The following is a 12967-nucleotide window of genomic DNA, read 5'->3' as shown; positions in this document are numbered from 1 at the left end:
CATGTCATTTAGGGTTTTGGATCATGGTGGCATTTTACCCTAAAATTAATTACCCTGATAATAAGTAAGTAAGCCCACTTGACAAGGGGTAGGATGGGTCACAATAAAAGGAAATTCGAATTTGGACTTGGCTAGGGTTTTGAGGGGTCATTAGGTGGTCCCAAGGTGTCTTTTATGTTAAAATAAGTTACCCATATGATAGTATATCAAGTTAGGGACCTAATTTTGATCATGTGAGTGCCTAAACAACCTAGGGGGCCCCTTTACCCAAGCATTCTTCCATCAATTCGAATTTGGAGTTGCCACATGTGTTTTCTCCCATGTTCCCATTAAGTCAAATATAGAAAATTTAGAGGAGACAAGTTTGTAAGAGGAAGTGGCTAGGTGTCTTTGATAAAATAGTTAGTGAGAAGGCCTTATTTGAGAGTCTTGGACAAACTAGAGGGTTGTTCACCACTCTTTAAGTTTAGAGATAGTTACGGTTTTGGAGGGAGGTTAAGGGAGCTCTACTACAACTATCATTGCCTTTAGCTTGGGTCAAGGTTGGTGATACAAACCATGTTCATTTTCTTTCCTCTTTGTATTGCAAAACAAATCTACAAGTAAGGAGTATGTGTCATGGAATCATGCATTTTGTGGTGAATCTTTGGTTTGTATATTTGAGTTTTGTCTTGTGAAAATTTGAATGTGTATTGTGTTCATGTAAATTTCTTGGCTTTCCCTCTTGATTTTCTTATTTGATTTGAATTTGGAATGTGACCATGGGTGTGAAGGCTTCACTCACCCTTGGGAGGGAAGAGAAGCCTTGGGTGAAGGGATTAGTTGGGCTCAACAATGTAGTAGAGAGCCTCTTCTCTTGGAGGGAAGGGGGAAGATTTCATGGAGTGTGGGTTCCATTGAAGCCAATGTCTTGATGTTATGATTGGGGGTGATAAGTGGAAATATGAATTTTGGGGTGATAAGCGTAAGATTGTGATGAAAATCATGTATGATGCAAGCCGTGTAGAGGCATGGTGGATTCAATGTGTGTGAAAGGTATTGACATGGTAAATCTCTTCTTGAAGAACGCACCTTCACCTAATGTTCTTATGATTCCTATGGTGAATCAATGTGTAAACCTTGGAAGGGAATATTATGTGTTGTCTTGTGAGTTTCTCATGCATTATCATATGTTGTATGTGTGTATAACGTTTGGATCTTGTTCCCCTACTCAGTGGGTGGCTTCATAGAAGCCTGGGATGGGAGGTGGGCCTCCATGGTTCCTAGTTTATGTGTGTTTGCAAGTTTTGAGAAGATGGATTCCTTGAAGATATTAGGGTTCACATTGGATATGTTAAAGAACCAAGTTGTTGTGAAGAGATTAATCTTTTCCATGTCATCTCATATTGAATTGTGATGTTGAAGTTATCAATGGTGTAATGTGAAGGGAAATTATTTCCCATTGCCCATTATTGCAAACTGCGTAAAGTGAAATTTGAGGATTTTGCATTTAGATATTTTGCAAGAGACTTATTGTAACACTGTCATAGTCATGTAGGAGAGAGAGAGAAAGAAAATCAATTCATATAGGATCATATCCAAGGTTGTGGGGAAACATACTAAAGTTATATATATTTAACTCATTGTTCTTGAATAGATTTTTGGTATAAGTTTATGGAATTTTCATGTGAAAGGGAGGAATATTGTAATGAACTTTCATTGTAGCTCTAAGTGGTTTCATCTTAAGATTTTCTGACTTTAATTTCAATAAAGAAAGTAAGAGATCATGCTTTTAAAATACATCATATGAAATGGTTCAATTTGTTCTATAACCACAATACCACTTTTAGTCCAAACTATAGCAGTAAATGTCATGACTATCATATATATGAATGTGTTGAAGCTTGTTAGCTTAAAATAATAAATCCCTAGATTAGATGACACCATCACAACATCAAATATGTTCCCTAGAATTCCATGGTAGGAATAAAAGAAATTAGCTTGAGCAAAATGCTCAGTACCAATCTATGAGAAAAAGTGTGCGGAAGGTGCAGTGAGAAAATAAGGGAAGGTCTATTACAGACCATTATTTTATTTAGGAAGAATATATTGAGAATCTTGTGTTTAGAAGGCTAATAAAATGAAGTATGTGTTAAGGAAAGACTCAAATATAAATTAAATACCTAGACCTAAAAAGAAAAGACTCCTAAATTCATGTGTCCTTGTATTATAAAGCAACACTCAAAAAAAGTATATATAATTATTGGTGGGGTTATGTCAAGCCAAGTACCCATGGTCTTAGTAGTAGCCTAGAGAACAAAACTTTGCCCCTAAACCAAAGAAAGATAATTATGCCGTAGGCATTTTCTATATGAAAGAGGCCTAGAAAATGGTTCAATCAAAGGTCCATAATTCTTAAGAGCTCTTGGACGACCATGTAATTCATCACATACGTACACGTATTATCTGCTTTTCATGGAGGAAATGTAGCATCATTGATGGTATTAACTCCACTTTAGGGCATCGTTGACATGGCATACACCAACTACCGATTCCTGATTAGATGCATTTACTCACTTCCGCTCCTATTATGCTATTATGACTAATTTGATTAGATTCCATGGTTGTTTACTCTATCCACCTGTGTTGTTTGCGCCGAATTCTCGAGTGTGTTGTTTGCGACACACTCCATGGCCAAGCTCGATCACATACTCTCGTTTCGGGAGTTTTAACAAAGATGGTAATGCAAGTCGAACAAAACAACGATGAGACAATTTACCTCGTCTTCCTCTCCCGCACCCTTGCACAGGTTCGAGACTCGAACCCCTGAACTCAATGACTGGGACATAACGACTATTTTTAGCCTCGTGGACGTTAAAATTTTATCTATCTATCTATCTATCAATCACTTAGCAAAAGGCCTCCACCACCAGTCGTTCCTACAGGCTATGCTCCAAGAAACAATGATAGAAGAAGTAAAGAAAAAAAAGAGCTCTCAATTGAAAAGCTGCTATTGTCACTTGTGCTCTACTACTACCCCATGAGAAATAATGAAAGGAAGAATCAGAGGAAAAAAAGAATTTTGAGAAAATTAAATGTTACTGGAAATCATGTTCCTCCACTGCCAGACATCACTCCAAGATGCTCTCTAAGAAACAATGGTGAAAAGTACACGAAAGTAGAAGACGAAGAAAAAGAGCAAAATTTTCAAGGACACACTATATACAATAATGAAAAAGGTAGGGAGAGGAAATGTAGAATGTATTCTTAAACATCACATACTAAGAGAAAATTAAAGTTGGAAAAAATAAGTCAGCTTTGATTATTTAACACTTATAGTCTTGGAATGAAGCTTAATGTGTGATGTTTAAATCGTCCCATACCAAATTAATGTATATTCCATTTCTTATTAATTATTTCTCTTTCATATTTTAGAAATAAAATTGTCCAAGAAAAATCATATCCAGAATAATATGAACAAAAATATCTAAGCCATGCAACATATACCAATAATTATAGCATCTTAAATATGGGTTTGAAGAATCTAGTTAGATGGTTAGCTCCATAATTTTCATAGAAAAATGAAATGAAATTTAATCTTATTGATCTTAGATAATATAATATAATATCAATATCCATATTGCAAAAGGGCAGATAATAAATTCCAATAATATGATATAGTCATAATGGAGCACAACCACATTTGTACAAATCTAAAAAGGCATACAACCTTAAGAAAGATTTTTCTTTCATTGCTTTATTTTATGATAATGTGCAGTATATGAGATGACCTTGAAATGAGGTCCTCTGAAAAAATCTTTCTCTTAACAATCTTTCATTCTTATTTCCTAAGATTTCCACAAATTAAAATAGAATTAGGGTTAGTTGGGCGTGAATTCTATGTGTGAATAGATAGAGGAAAAAAAACTTAGATGCTGCTTATGCAGTCCAAGAACAAGATAATAGTAAGATGTTATTATAATTACTATTTTTTTAATAAAAGAACACCCTGTCAAAAATGGCTACTTATCAGATTCCACTTGGTTTTTCATACTTAAATAAGAAACTCTTTATTTTTGCCTAATATTCTCAAGGTTGAAAGAGAAACAACAATCACCTAACAAATATGGGTAGTTAGGATTTTAGCATGTTAAAGTAATTCTTGGAGGATCCTCTCATTTGCCTTATATATTAAAATCAATGATAATCTACTTTTGGTGATAATCAATCCTCCATAGCTCTGTGAAATTTTGTTTAACATTTTTGTTTTGAGAAAGCTCCTTTCATTTGATTTCTTATCTTAGTCTTTATATAAATCTGATTGTCATGATATTGCTATTTTATTTGAAAATCATGTGTCAGTTCTGTGATAACAAATCTACTGTGTTTATAAAATAAACAAAAATAAATGGAGAAATGTTGAGAGATATAGATAGAGGTTTTGTACCAAAGTTATAATAAGAGTGTACTTAGTACATGAAAGAAGTCTTAAATGTAAACTGTACTTTCTCTATTTATACTCTCTCATTCTCTTTCTTTTGAATTTCCCTTCTATTTTTTAATTTGTCTTCCTTCATTCTCCTTACACTTTTACAATCCCCTAGAAAAAATAACAATATATTAAGAATAAACACAAATAAATTTGTTTCTCCAAATTAATTTAGTAAAGCAACACCTAGGAAGATTTTATTTAAGTTTTCTAATACCTAGATTGCTCTTATTCATAGTTGAGTTAGTTTAGAATGCATACACACATTGGGTTTCTTTGGGCTAAGAGATATTTGAGTTTTTAGGATTTTTTTTATTCTTAAGGGTTTAAAATCGGTGAGAAACATTAGCGACTAAAGGACAAAATTAATGAGAATGCACCCAACTTCATTCATGTTCTCAATTTTGTAACACTATTTGTGTGTTTTTCATGTGTACCTTCCTCTTACCCATTGTTCTTTGAATTGTTTCATGTTGTGTGTCATAAGATCATCCACCTTCATTCATGTTCTCAATTTTGTAACACTATTTGTGTGTGTTTCTTGTGTACCTTCCTCTTACCCATTGTTCTTTCAATTGTTTCATGTTTTGTGTCATAAGATCATCCAATTATTCACAAACACCTTCAATAAGATTTGGTCAATTCTACAAATTAAAACGGGTTCTCAGGATAAACATCCATCATTGCAACACCATCTTCTCCTGTCATCCTGCATATTCACTTGGTACTTTGGTGTATTCAAAGTTGTTTTATTGTGATGTATTCTTTACTTTGGATGCATTTGATATCATATTTCGATAATGATTAGTATGTTACTTGATGCATTCCTTTATCATTATGTTGTATCATATTGCTAGATGATGTTTCTTACCACCACTTTGGATTACTGATGTTATTGGTAGATTAGCATGATCGTATCCAGAATAATTTGAACAAAAAGATCTAAGCTACACTACATACACCAAAAATTATAACATCTCAAATTTGGGTTTAAAGAATCTAGTCAGGTGGTTAGATCCATAATTTAATAGATAAATGAAATGAAATTTAATCTCATTGATCTCAAATAATATAATATAATAGTAATATCGATATTGCAAAAGGGCAGATAATAAATTCTAATAAAATGATATAATCATAATAGAGCACAACCACATTTGTACGAATCTAAAAAGGCATACAACCTTAAGAAAGAGCTTTCTTTCATTGTCTTTATTTCATGATAATGTGCAATATATGAGATAATAGTACTTGATGTTATTATAATTACTATGATGTTATTGTAATTACTATTTTTTTAACAAAAGAACACCCTGTCAAAAATGGCTACTTGTCATATTCCACATGGTTTGTCATACTTAAATAAGAAACTCTTTATTTTTGCCTAATATTGTCAAGGTTGAAAGAGAGACAACAATCACCTAACAAATATGGGTAGTTAGGATTTCAACATTTTTGTTTCATTGGTTTTGGTCATTTATATCAACATTATTTCAAATATTGTTATGTTACAATTTTTATCTTTATGATAAATATGTATAGATATAGTTCTTTTTATTTGTATATTTATTAATAAAAAGTAAATATGAAAGATAATTAAATATATTGATTGATAAGATTATTATTCCTAATATTTAATTATAAGGAAAAGAGTTATGTCATGTGTATTCAAATTTTAGAGAGGATCTTTCTTAAATATTTTTTATTGTACAATTTACAATTGTTATGAATTTTAAATATTTAATTTTTTCAAAATTTTGTTTGGAGATTCATGAACCTAGGAAAACTTCACTTTATCTAAAAAATGTAGACAAATGCTTATGATATTGTTATTGTTTGTTTACTGATTTCGTTAGCTTCATAAATAGTATATGCATAAATATAAAGAAATAAACTAATTACCACCAGAGGAATTCTACAAACTAGAGTCAAAATTAAAATTTCCATCTATTGCAATTATTATGAAACTTTATGAAAATAATAGTTCTAACACTATTACAATTCCATCTTATTCAATGATTATCAATTTGGATTTGCAAATAAAAATGTACATCGTAGACCAAATAAGATTTCTGAAATTGTAATAGATTGAAGATTGAATTAAAAATTATTAAACTTTTTGTATTACAAATAATTACGGCGTACCTATTGCACACTAAGGTGCGATTGGTAGTAATAAAATAATTAATAAAATAGAAAGCATGAAAAAAATAACATGAGACAAAATTAAAGCATACAAGACAAAGTATTACCATAGCATGGGAAGTCGAATTCCCCTCCACCCATCATACAAATCAATTTCCTAACTATTCTACACACGGTCTCCTACTTCATGTCAGGTACGCCTAGGGCCACAAGCCTCGCCTTAGTGGAATGTCTAGCACGGCCCAAACACTGACATGTATTCAAGCTCCTTTGAAATTGTTTTTACAATGTGGAAAAAGTGATAAGATGGTCTAGTTGGCGTAAAGAAGTGGGCAGCCAAGTGTTTAGGAATGGAATTTAGATGGTAAGTAGGAAGTAGTGAGCAACCATATGTTTTCCACTTTTTCTTTTATGGGTTGGTTAGTATCTAGTTTAGGGGTCAAATATTAGTTTTGTTTTATAATAGTAAGTATTATTAATGAAATATATATTTATGTATTTTTTGTTAGAATAATATTAGTAATAAAAAAGGTAAATATATTAGTTTAGAAATTAAGTTATAGGTTAGTGTGAAGTCATTGTTAGGTTGGGGTGGCATAGTTGGTACTAATATAATAAAGGTGTTTGATAATTCATATATAAGATATTATTTAATTGATTTTCTATACAAAATTTTGTAGTGAACTCAATCTTGTGCATAGGATAATGTCACTTAGTAAATGGAGATTTAATAATGAAATTTGGTTTGGATTTGGGTTAAGGGTAACATTAGTATTAGTGGGTTTAGTTAGGCATGTAGTTGTTTGGGGATCATGTTATTAAATAGAGTAGGGGTATTAGTCAGTATTAGTCAGTAGAAGGTTTATTAGATTTATTCATTGTAATTATTATGGAGTAGTGTTTGGGTAAAGACGATTGGTTAGTAGTTCTTTATTGATTTAATTTTTAGTTAGTAGATTTTTCTAAATTCCTTGTGATCTATATAGAAAAGTGGTATGTTCAACCATTTGAGTGATTTTAGTCTTTTCTTAGTTATGGTTATATGGATATAATTAATTAATATAACAATATAGTTAAATTAGTTAGTAGATAATGCAATTAGTTTTAATTTAGGGATATGTTAGTAGGATAATATGGAAGTTAGATATGGGATAATCTAGGAATGTTATTTTGTAAGATAATTATGTTTAAAGAGTACAGTATTGTCCTACCTTAGTTGTTTGATAGTTTAAGCTAAATTTTTACAAGAGAGTTTAATGTTAGTTTAAATAAATGTTTAAATTTAGTTAGAGTAGTGGTACTTCTCCTAAGAGTGCTTAGTTACTACATGCATTCAATAAAATGAAGATGTTAATACTTGTTTTATGGTATAGTTTTATTAAATATTATGAAAATTTTAAGGTAAATAGAAGGATACTTTCATAAGGTATTAAGGATAGTATATGGTAATGAATTTAATCGTAATAAGACATTCATGGATACTACATTTTGCTATGTTAGTTGTATACATATATACATATACATATACATATACATATACATATATATACATATATGTATATGTATATATATGTATGTATGTATGTATGTATATACATATACATACATACATACATATATATACATATATACACATACATATACATATACATATACATACATATGTATATATATGTATATATATATAGATATATAGATATATATATATATATATATATATATACATATATGTATATATGTGTATATATATGTGTGTGTGTGTGTGTGTGTGTGTGTGTGTGTGTGTGTGTGTGTGTGTGTGTGTGTATCAGATTGACAAAGTATGTTATATATAATCATTATATAATTACATGCACGCAATCTTTACACAACAATGCATCTAACAAATCTTAACCAACACACTTAATACATAAGATGTATTAGGATGCTTTAAAAAATATTAAATTGTGGACACTTTTATAATACATGATCATTGAGTTAGTACTTTGAATTAGCCTTCAGATTTTTTAGGAGTCTTTCATGTTATGTGCTTAGTGAGTCGTCATTATTTATACTATGGAACTATTTCAAATATTAACATACATTGGTAATAATATATGCATATGAATTATGTAATATGAAATGAGTAAACATCGTCCTGAATAAATAATATAGGTAGAACCTTGATTGTTGGAGAATAAAATAAGATGTATTATTTTCAAGGGCTTAGAGGAGTTGATTAAAACCCTAGAACTCTAGTAAATTATTCATGCAACTTCAAGACTCGAACTCAACATCACCTAGTTGTCATCTTTCCACCCTGTATTTGATGTTAGTATGTGATAAACTTATTTATTATTTCCCTTTCAAAAAAATTAGTGTATTTTGACCTGTTAAATTTAGGGCATGACATCAAGGCCTAGTCCTAGCACATCTAAGGTTGATGAAGTTACATCTTATGGTGATATGAACTTAGATGAGGTGATTGAACTACCAAAGTTTGATCTTGCATAAATCACCATAGAGAAAATGAGCATATTGTGATGTAGAGGATATCAAAACCTTTAGAAAATCACCATGCAAAGACCACTCTCAAAACAACAGAGAGATCCGGCTGATAGGAAATGAAAAATAAGAAACTATTAAACTATTAAGATCTGATTTTCAGATTTCTTCCAAATTGTTGATCTAAATACAAATAGAAAAATGTATGTAGAATACTACACAATCACATCTATACAACACTAAAAACATAAGAAAATTACAAGAAAACTCAAGAACTTCATTCTATTCACTTTCTCCCAAAAAAAATCTCTCTTCAAAAATCTCTCTTACAATATGCACTCTTTCTCTTTTTGAAAAACCTTCTAATGTAACTCCCAAAAATCCATAATAGCTTTCTTGTGGCAGTTACATTTTGAATGCCTACACATGGTGCTTTAGGAATATTCACCTTCTAATGTAACTCCCAAAAATCCATCATAGCTTTCTTGTGGCGGTTACATTTTGAATGCCTACACATGGTGCTTTAGGAATATTCACCTTCTAATGTAACTCCCAAAAATCCATCATAGCTTTCTTGTGGCAGTTACATTTTGAATGCCTACACATGGTGCTTTAGGAATATTCATCATTTTCTTCTTTTTGATTTTTCCCATAAACATTTTCAAAAATTAGAAACCTTTAACACACCCAAAATAATATAAAATAAACTCATACTAAGTCCTAAGTGAATAATGTTGGGTAGGCTTATAAGAATGCCACCTAAACATTTCCACCACAAAAAAAAGGACATTTATTTTAAAACATAAAACTCTAAACTCACACACACAAACATTTCAAATTTTAGATTTTAAACTCAAAACTTTTTGATATTTGCTTTGTGCCCTGCATTTTAGTCATATTGTAGGTTGTCTTCCTGTCACAGACGTGCTCCTGCACCATACTCCCAAATTTCAAAAGTTTCCAAGTCCCTTGGAAACACCTGCAAAACAAACTATTAGAAAAACATATGGATCCCTTCATCTTGACTTTTGGTTTGTACTTTTCCTGCATTAGAAAACTTGGCCTTTCTTGAACTTGTATCATTTGAATTTTCTCTTTCTCCTTCATCTTTACCTTTGGTTTGTTTTCCATTGGTAAGATAAAAATTATTTGCTGCTCACTATGCATCCACTTCATCATATTCTGAATTTGTATGGCTGCTACATACACTTGTAACTTCATCACACTCTGAATTTTTATTATTGTTGCATACACTTGAATTTTTATTCTGAATTTTATGTCCTAAAAATAATTTGCTGCCCTGTCATAAATATATTCAGCCTCATCTTCTTTGTCCATAACATCATCTGATACCTCTTCTTTGGAAACTTCTTCATGCTGAGTCTCCATACTACCACCATTCCTTTGCCATTCTCCCATGATGGCTGTAAACTCTTCCCATAAATCAAATTCTTCTTCAGAACTTGCTGCTACACAATCTTTATCTCCATCCTCATGCCATTGCTCTTGACATTTCACTACACCATGCATTTTGAAGGCTTCATTATTTTCCTCCAAACTCTCTTTCATAGGAGTACCTTTCAGCATTGTACTCATCTCTATTTTCAAAGGGCACATTACTGTTCCAACCATAACTGTATCACACTCAAATCCCATAGGACTTTCTTCTTTATTCTTCTCATCAACATTTACTTGCTGCACTGCTTCTTGCTGCAATTTATCTTCTTTCTGCTCTTCATGTTCTTTCCCTTCCAAAGGACAACTTACATCTATCATTGTTGAGATTTCTGTATCAACTTCACATACATCTGTACTCTTTATGGCTGCCTTCTTTGTAGTTTCATTTGCCTCTACCAAAACTTCTTTCACTTCCTCTTTCACTTCATCATGCATTGGAAATGTTATCCTATCAATAAGACCTATACTTCTTGATTCTTTCCATGTTTCATCATCCTTCAATGGAAACAACACCATCTTCTTTCCATCCTTATTGACGGTATATGTGTTCTCTCTACAATCATATATGGTTGACCTGTCATATTGCCATGCTCTTCCCAAAATCAAGTGACAATCTTTTAAAGGCATAATATCACATTCAATGGTATCAAAATATGGTCCAATATTAAAAGAAACATATGATTTTTCAAAGACATCAATCCATTGTTCATCTCCTAACCCATAAGCTCTGTAAGGTAAATCATGAGGTACTCTTGGAAGATTCAGTTTCTCAACCATTTCTATTGAGATTATATTTTCAAAGGAACCACTGTCAACTATAACTTTGCATACCTTATTCTTGCACTTGCACTTTGTTCGAAATATTGAATGTCTTTGGCTATAGCTTTGTCTTTCTACTTCTTCTTCTTCCATTATGATGTAGAGCTACACTCTGAAACCTTTCATGGATATACTCAACTCGAAGGGTTGCTTCAAAGGCTCAAACTCATCAATCTGGAAACTTTCACAATTTGCACATTGTATTTTGCTACAGTAACATAATCTGCTACATGAACATAAAATGCTTCAGCAACATAGGACACTTAAACAAAACAAATCTTTTTCCACCCAAAAAATCAGTCTTGTTCTTTCACTCATTGACTCCAAGTAGTGGTAATTGTGTCTTCACAATGACAAGAATTTTGTCAAACACTTATCCCCTCAACTAAAGAAAACTAACCATACTTTAACCATGACCAAAACAAATTTTTCAACTCAATGCTACTGATTTTAGAGCTGGAAATTTATTTCCAAATATTAAAATTGAATTTCTCTCAAACAAATTCCTTCCTGACACCATGAAAATCAAGAAAGAAAAGACTTTCCAAACTGCTGCCTTCCTGTAGTAACAGTGATAGTAAATAGGACAGTTTTTAGAAACGGGTTTGTTTGACCCCTCAAATCATGAGATAAATTTTTTTGGAAAGAATGAAAATTGTTCAAAACATAATGAACTATCCTCCCACCAATTGTTGGGTCTCTATGAAACCATACGTGACTGTTATAAATTTTTCTTTGGACTGTAAATCTAAAATCTGAACAGACCAGCTTCACAGAATTGTGCATAACTTGCTCATTTCTATATGAAAATGAACCAAAATTGAACTAGATGAGAGTATATTCAATAATATTTCCAAAAATATATCATGCATAACAAGGAAATACTTCATGAAAAAATAAGGAAAGGCTTTCCACCACACTACCCGAAATTAGGAAGCTTCAGATTTAAGGAATCTTGACATGCATGCAATAGTTTCAACTTCAGATATTTCTCTTTCAAATGATAGTGATTTTCTTCCTTTGATTCATCTAAGTGATTTAATAACAAATCAATCCAAAAATCCTTTGGATCCCTTCTCCTTCAGCATTCATAAACAAATATGTGATTTGATTCTTTCATCCATGGAACCCCATATAACTTCAAAATCAAATACCAAATCACCTTTCCCTACCCAGATCTTTTTCTGGGCTCTGATACCAAAAATGATGCAGAGGATATCAAAACCTTTAGAAAATCACCATGCAAAGACCACTCTCAAAACAACAGAGAGATCTGGCTGATAGAAAATGAAAAATAAGAAACTATTAAACTATTAAGATCTGATTTTCAAATTTCTTCCAAATTGTTGATTTAAATACAAATAGAAAAATGTATGTAGAATACTACACAATCACATCTATACAACACTAAAAACTTAAGAAAATTACAGGAAAATTCAAGAACTTCATTCTATTCACTTTCTCCCAAAAAAAATCTCTCTTACAATATGCACTCTTTCTCTTTTTGAAAAACCTTCTAATGTAACTCCCAAAAATCCATCATAGCTTTCTTGTGGCGGTTACATTTTGAATGCCTACACATGGTGCTTTAGG

At 31.5% G+C, this 12967-nt stretch overlaps 1 protein-coding gene across 1 annotated transcript in view; it reads right to left on the bottom strand.

The window, feature by feature from the left end:
• Nucleotides 1-2612: 2612 nt before the first annotated feature.
• The window catches only part of LOC149561353 (GDT1-like protein 4), a 32034-nt gene continuing 21679 nt past the window's right edge, over nt 2613-12967 (bottom strand). Inside the window, exon 6 of the mRNA XM_089827804.1 lies at nt 2613-2805. Within this exon, the coding sequence (XP_089683930.1) occupies nt 2613-2805 (193 nt within the window). The remainder of the gene's footprint in view (nt 2806-12967) is intronic.

The sequence above is a fragment of the Cupressus sempervirens genome, chromosome 4 (assembly GCF_028749045.1).
Source record: "Cupressus sempervirens isolate cs-2001-9-10 chromosome 4, ASM2874904v1, whole genome shotgun sequence".
NCBI classification, from domain to species: Eukaryota; Viridiplantae; Streptophyta; class Pinopsida; order Cupressales; family Cupressaceae; genus Cupressus; species Cupressus sempervirens.
The sequence above is the reverse complement of the archived record's forward strand: the minus strand, read 5'-3'. Positions and strand labels throughout refer to the sequence as shown.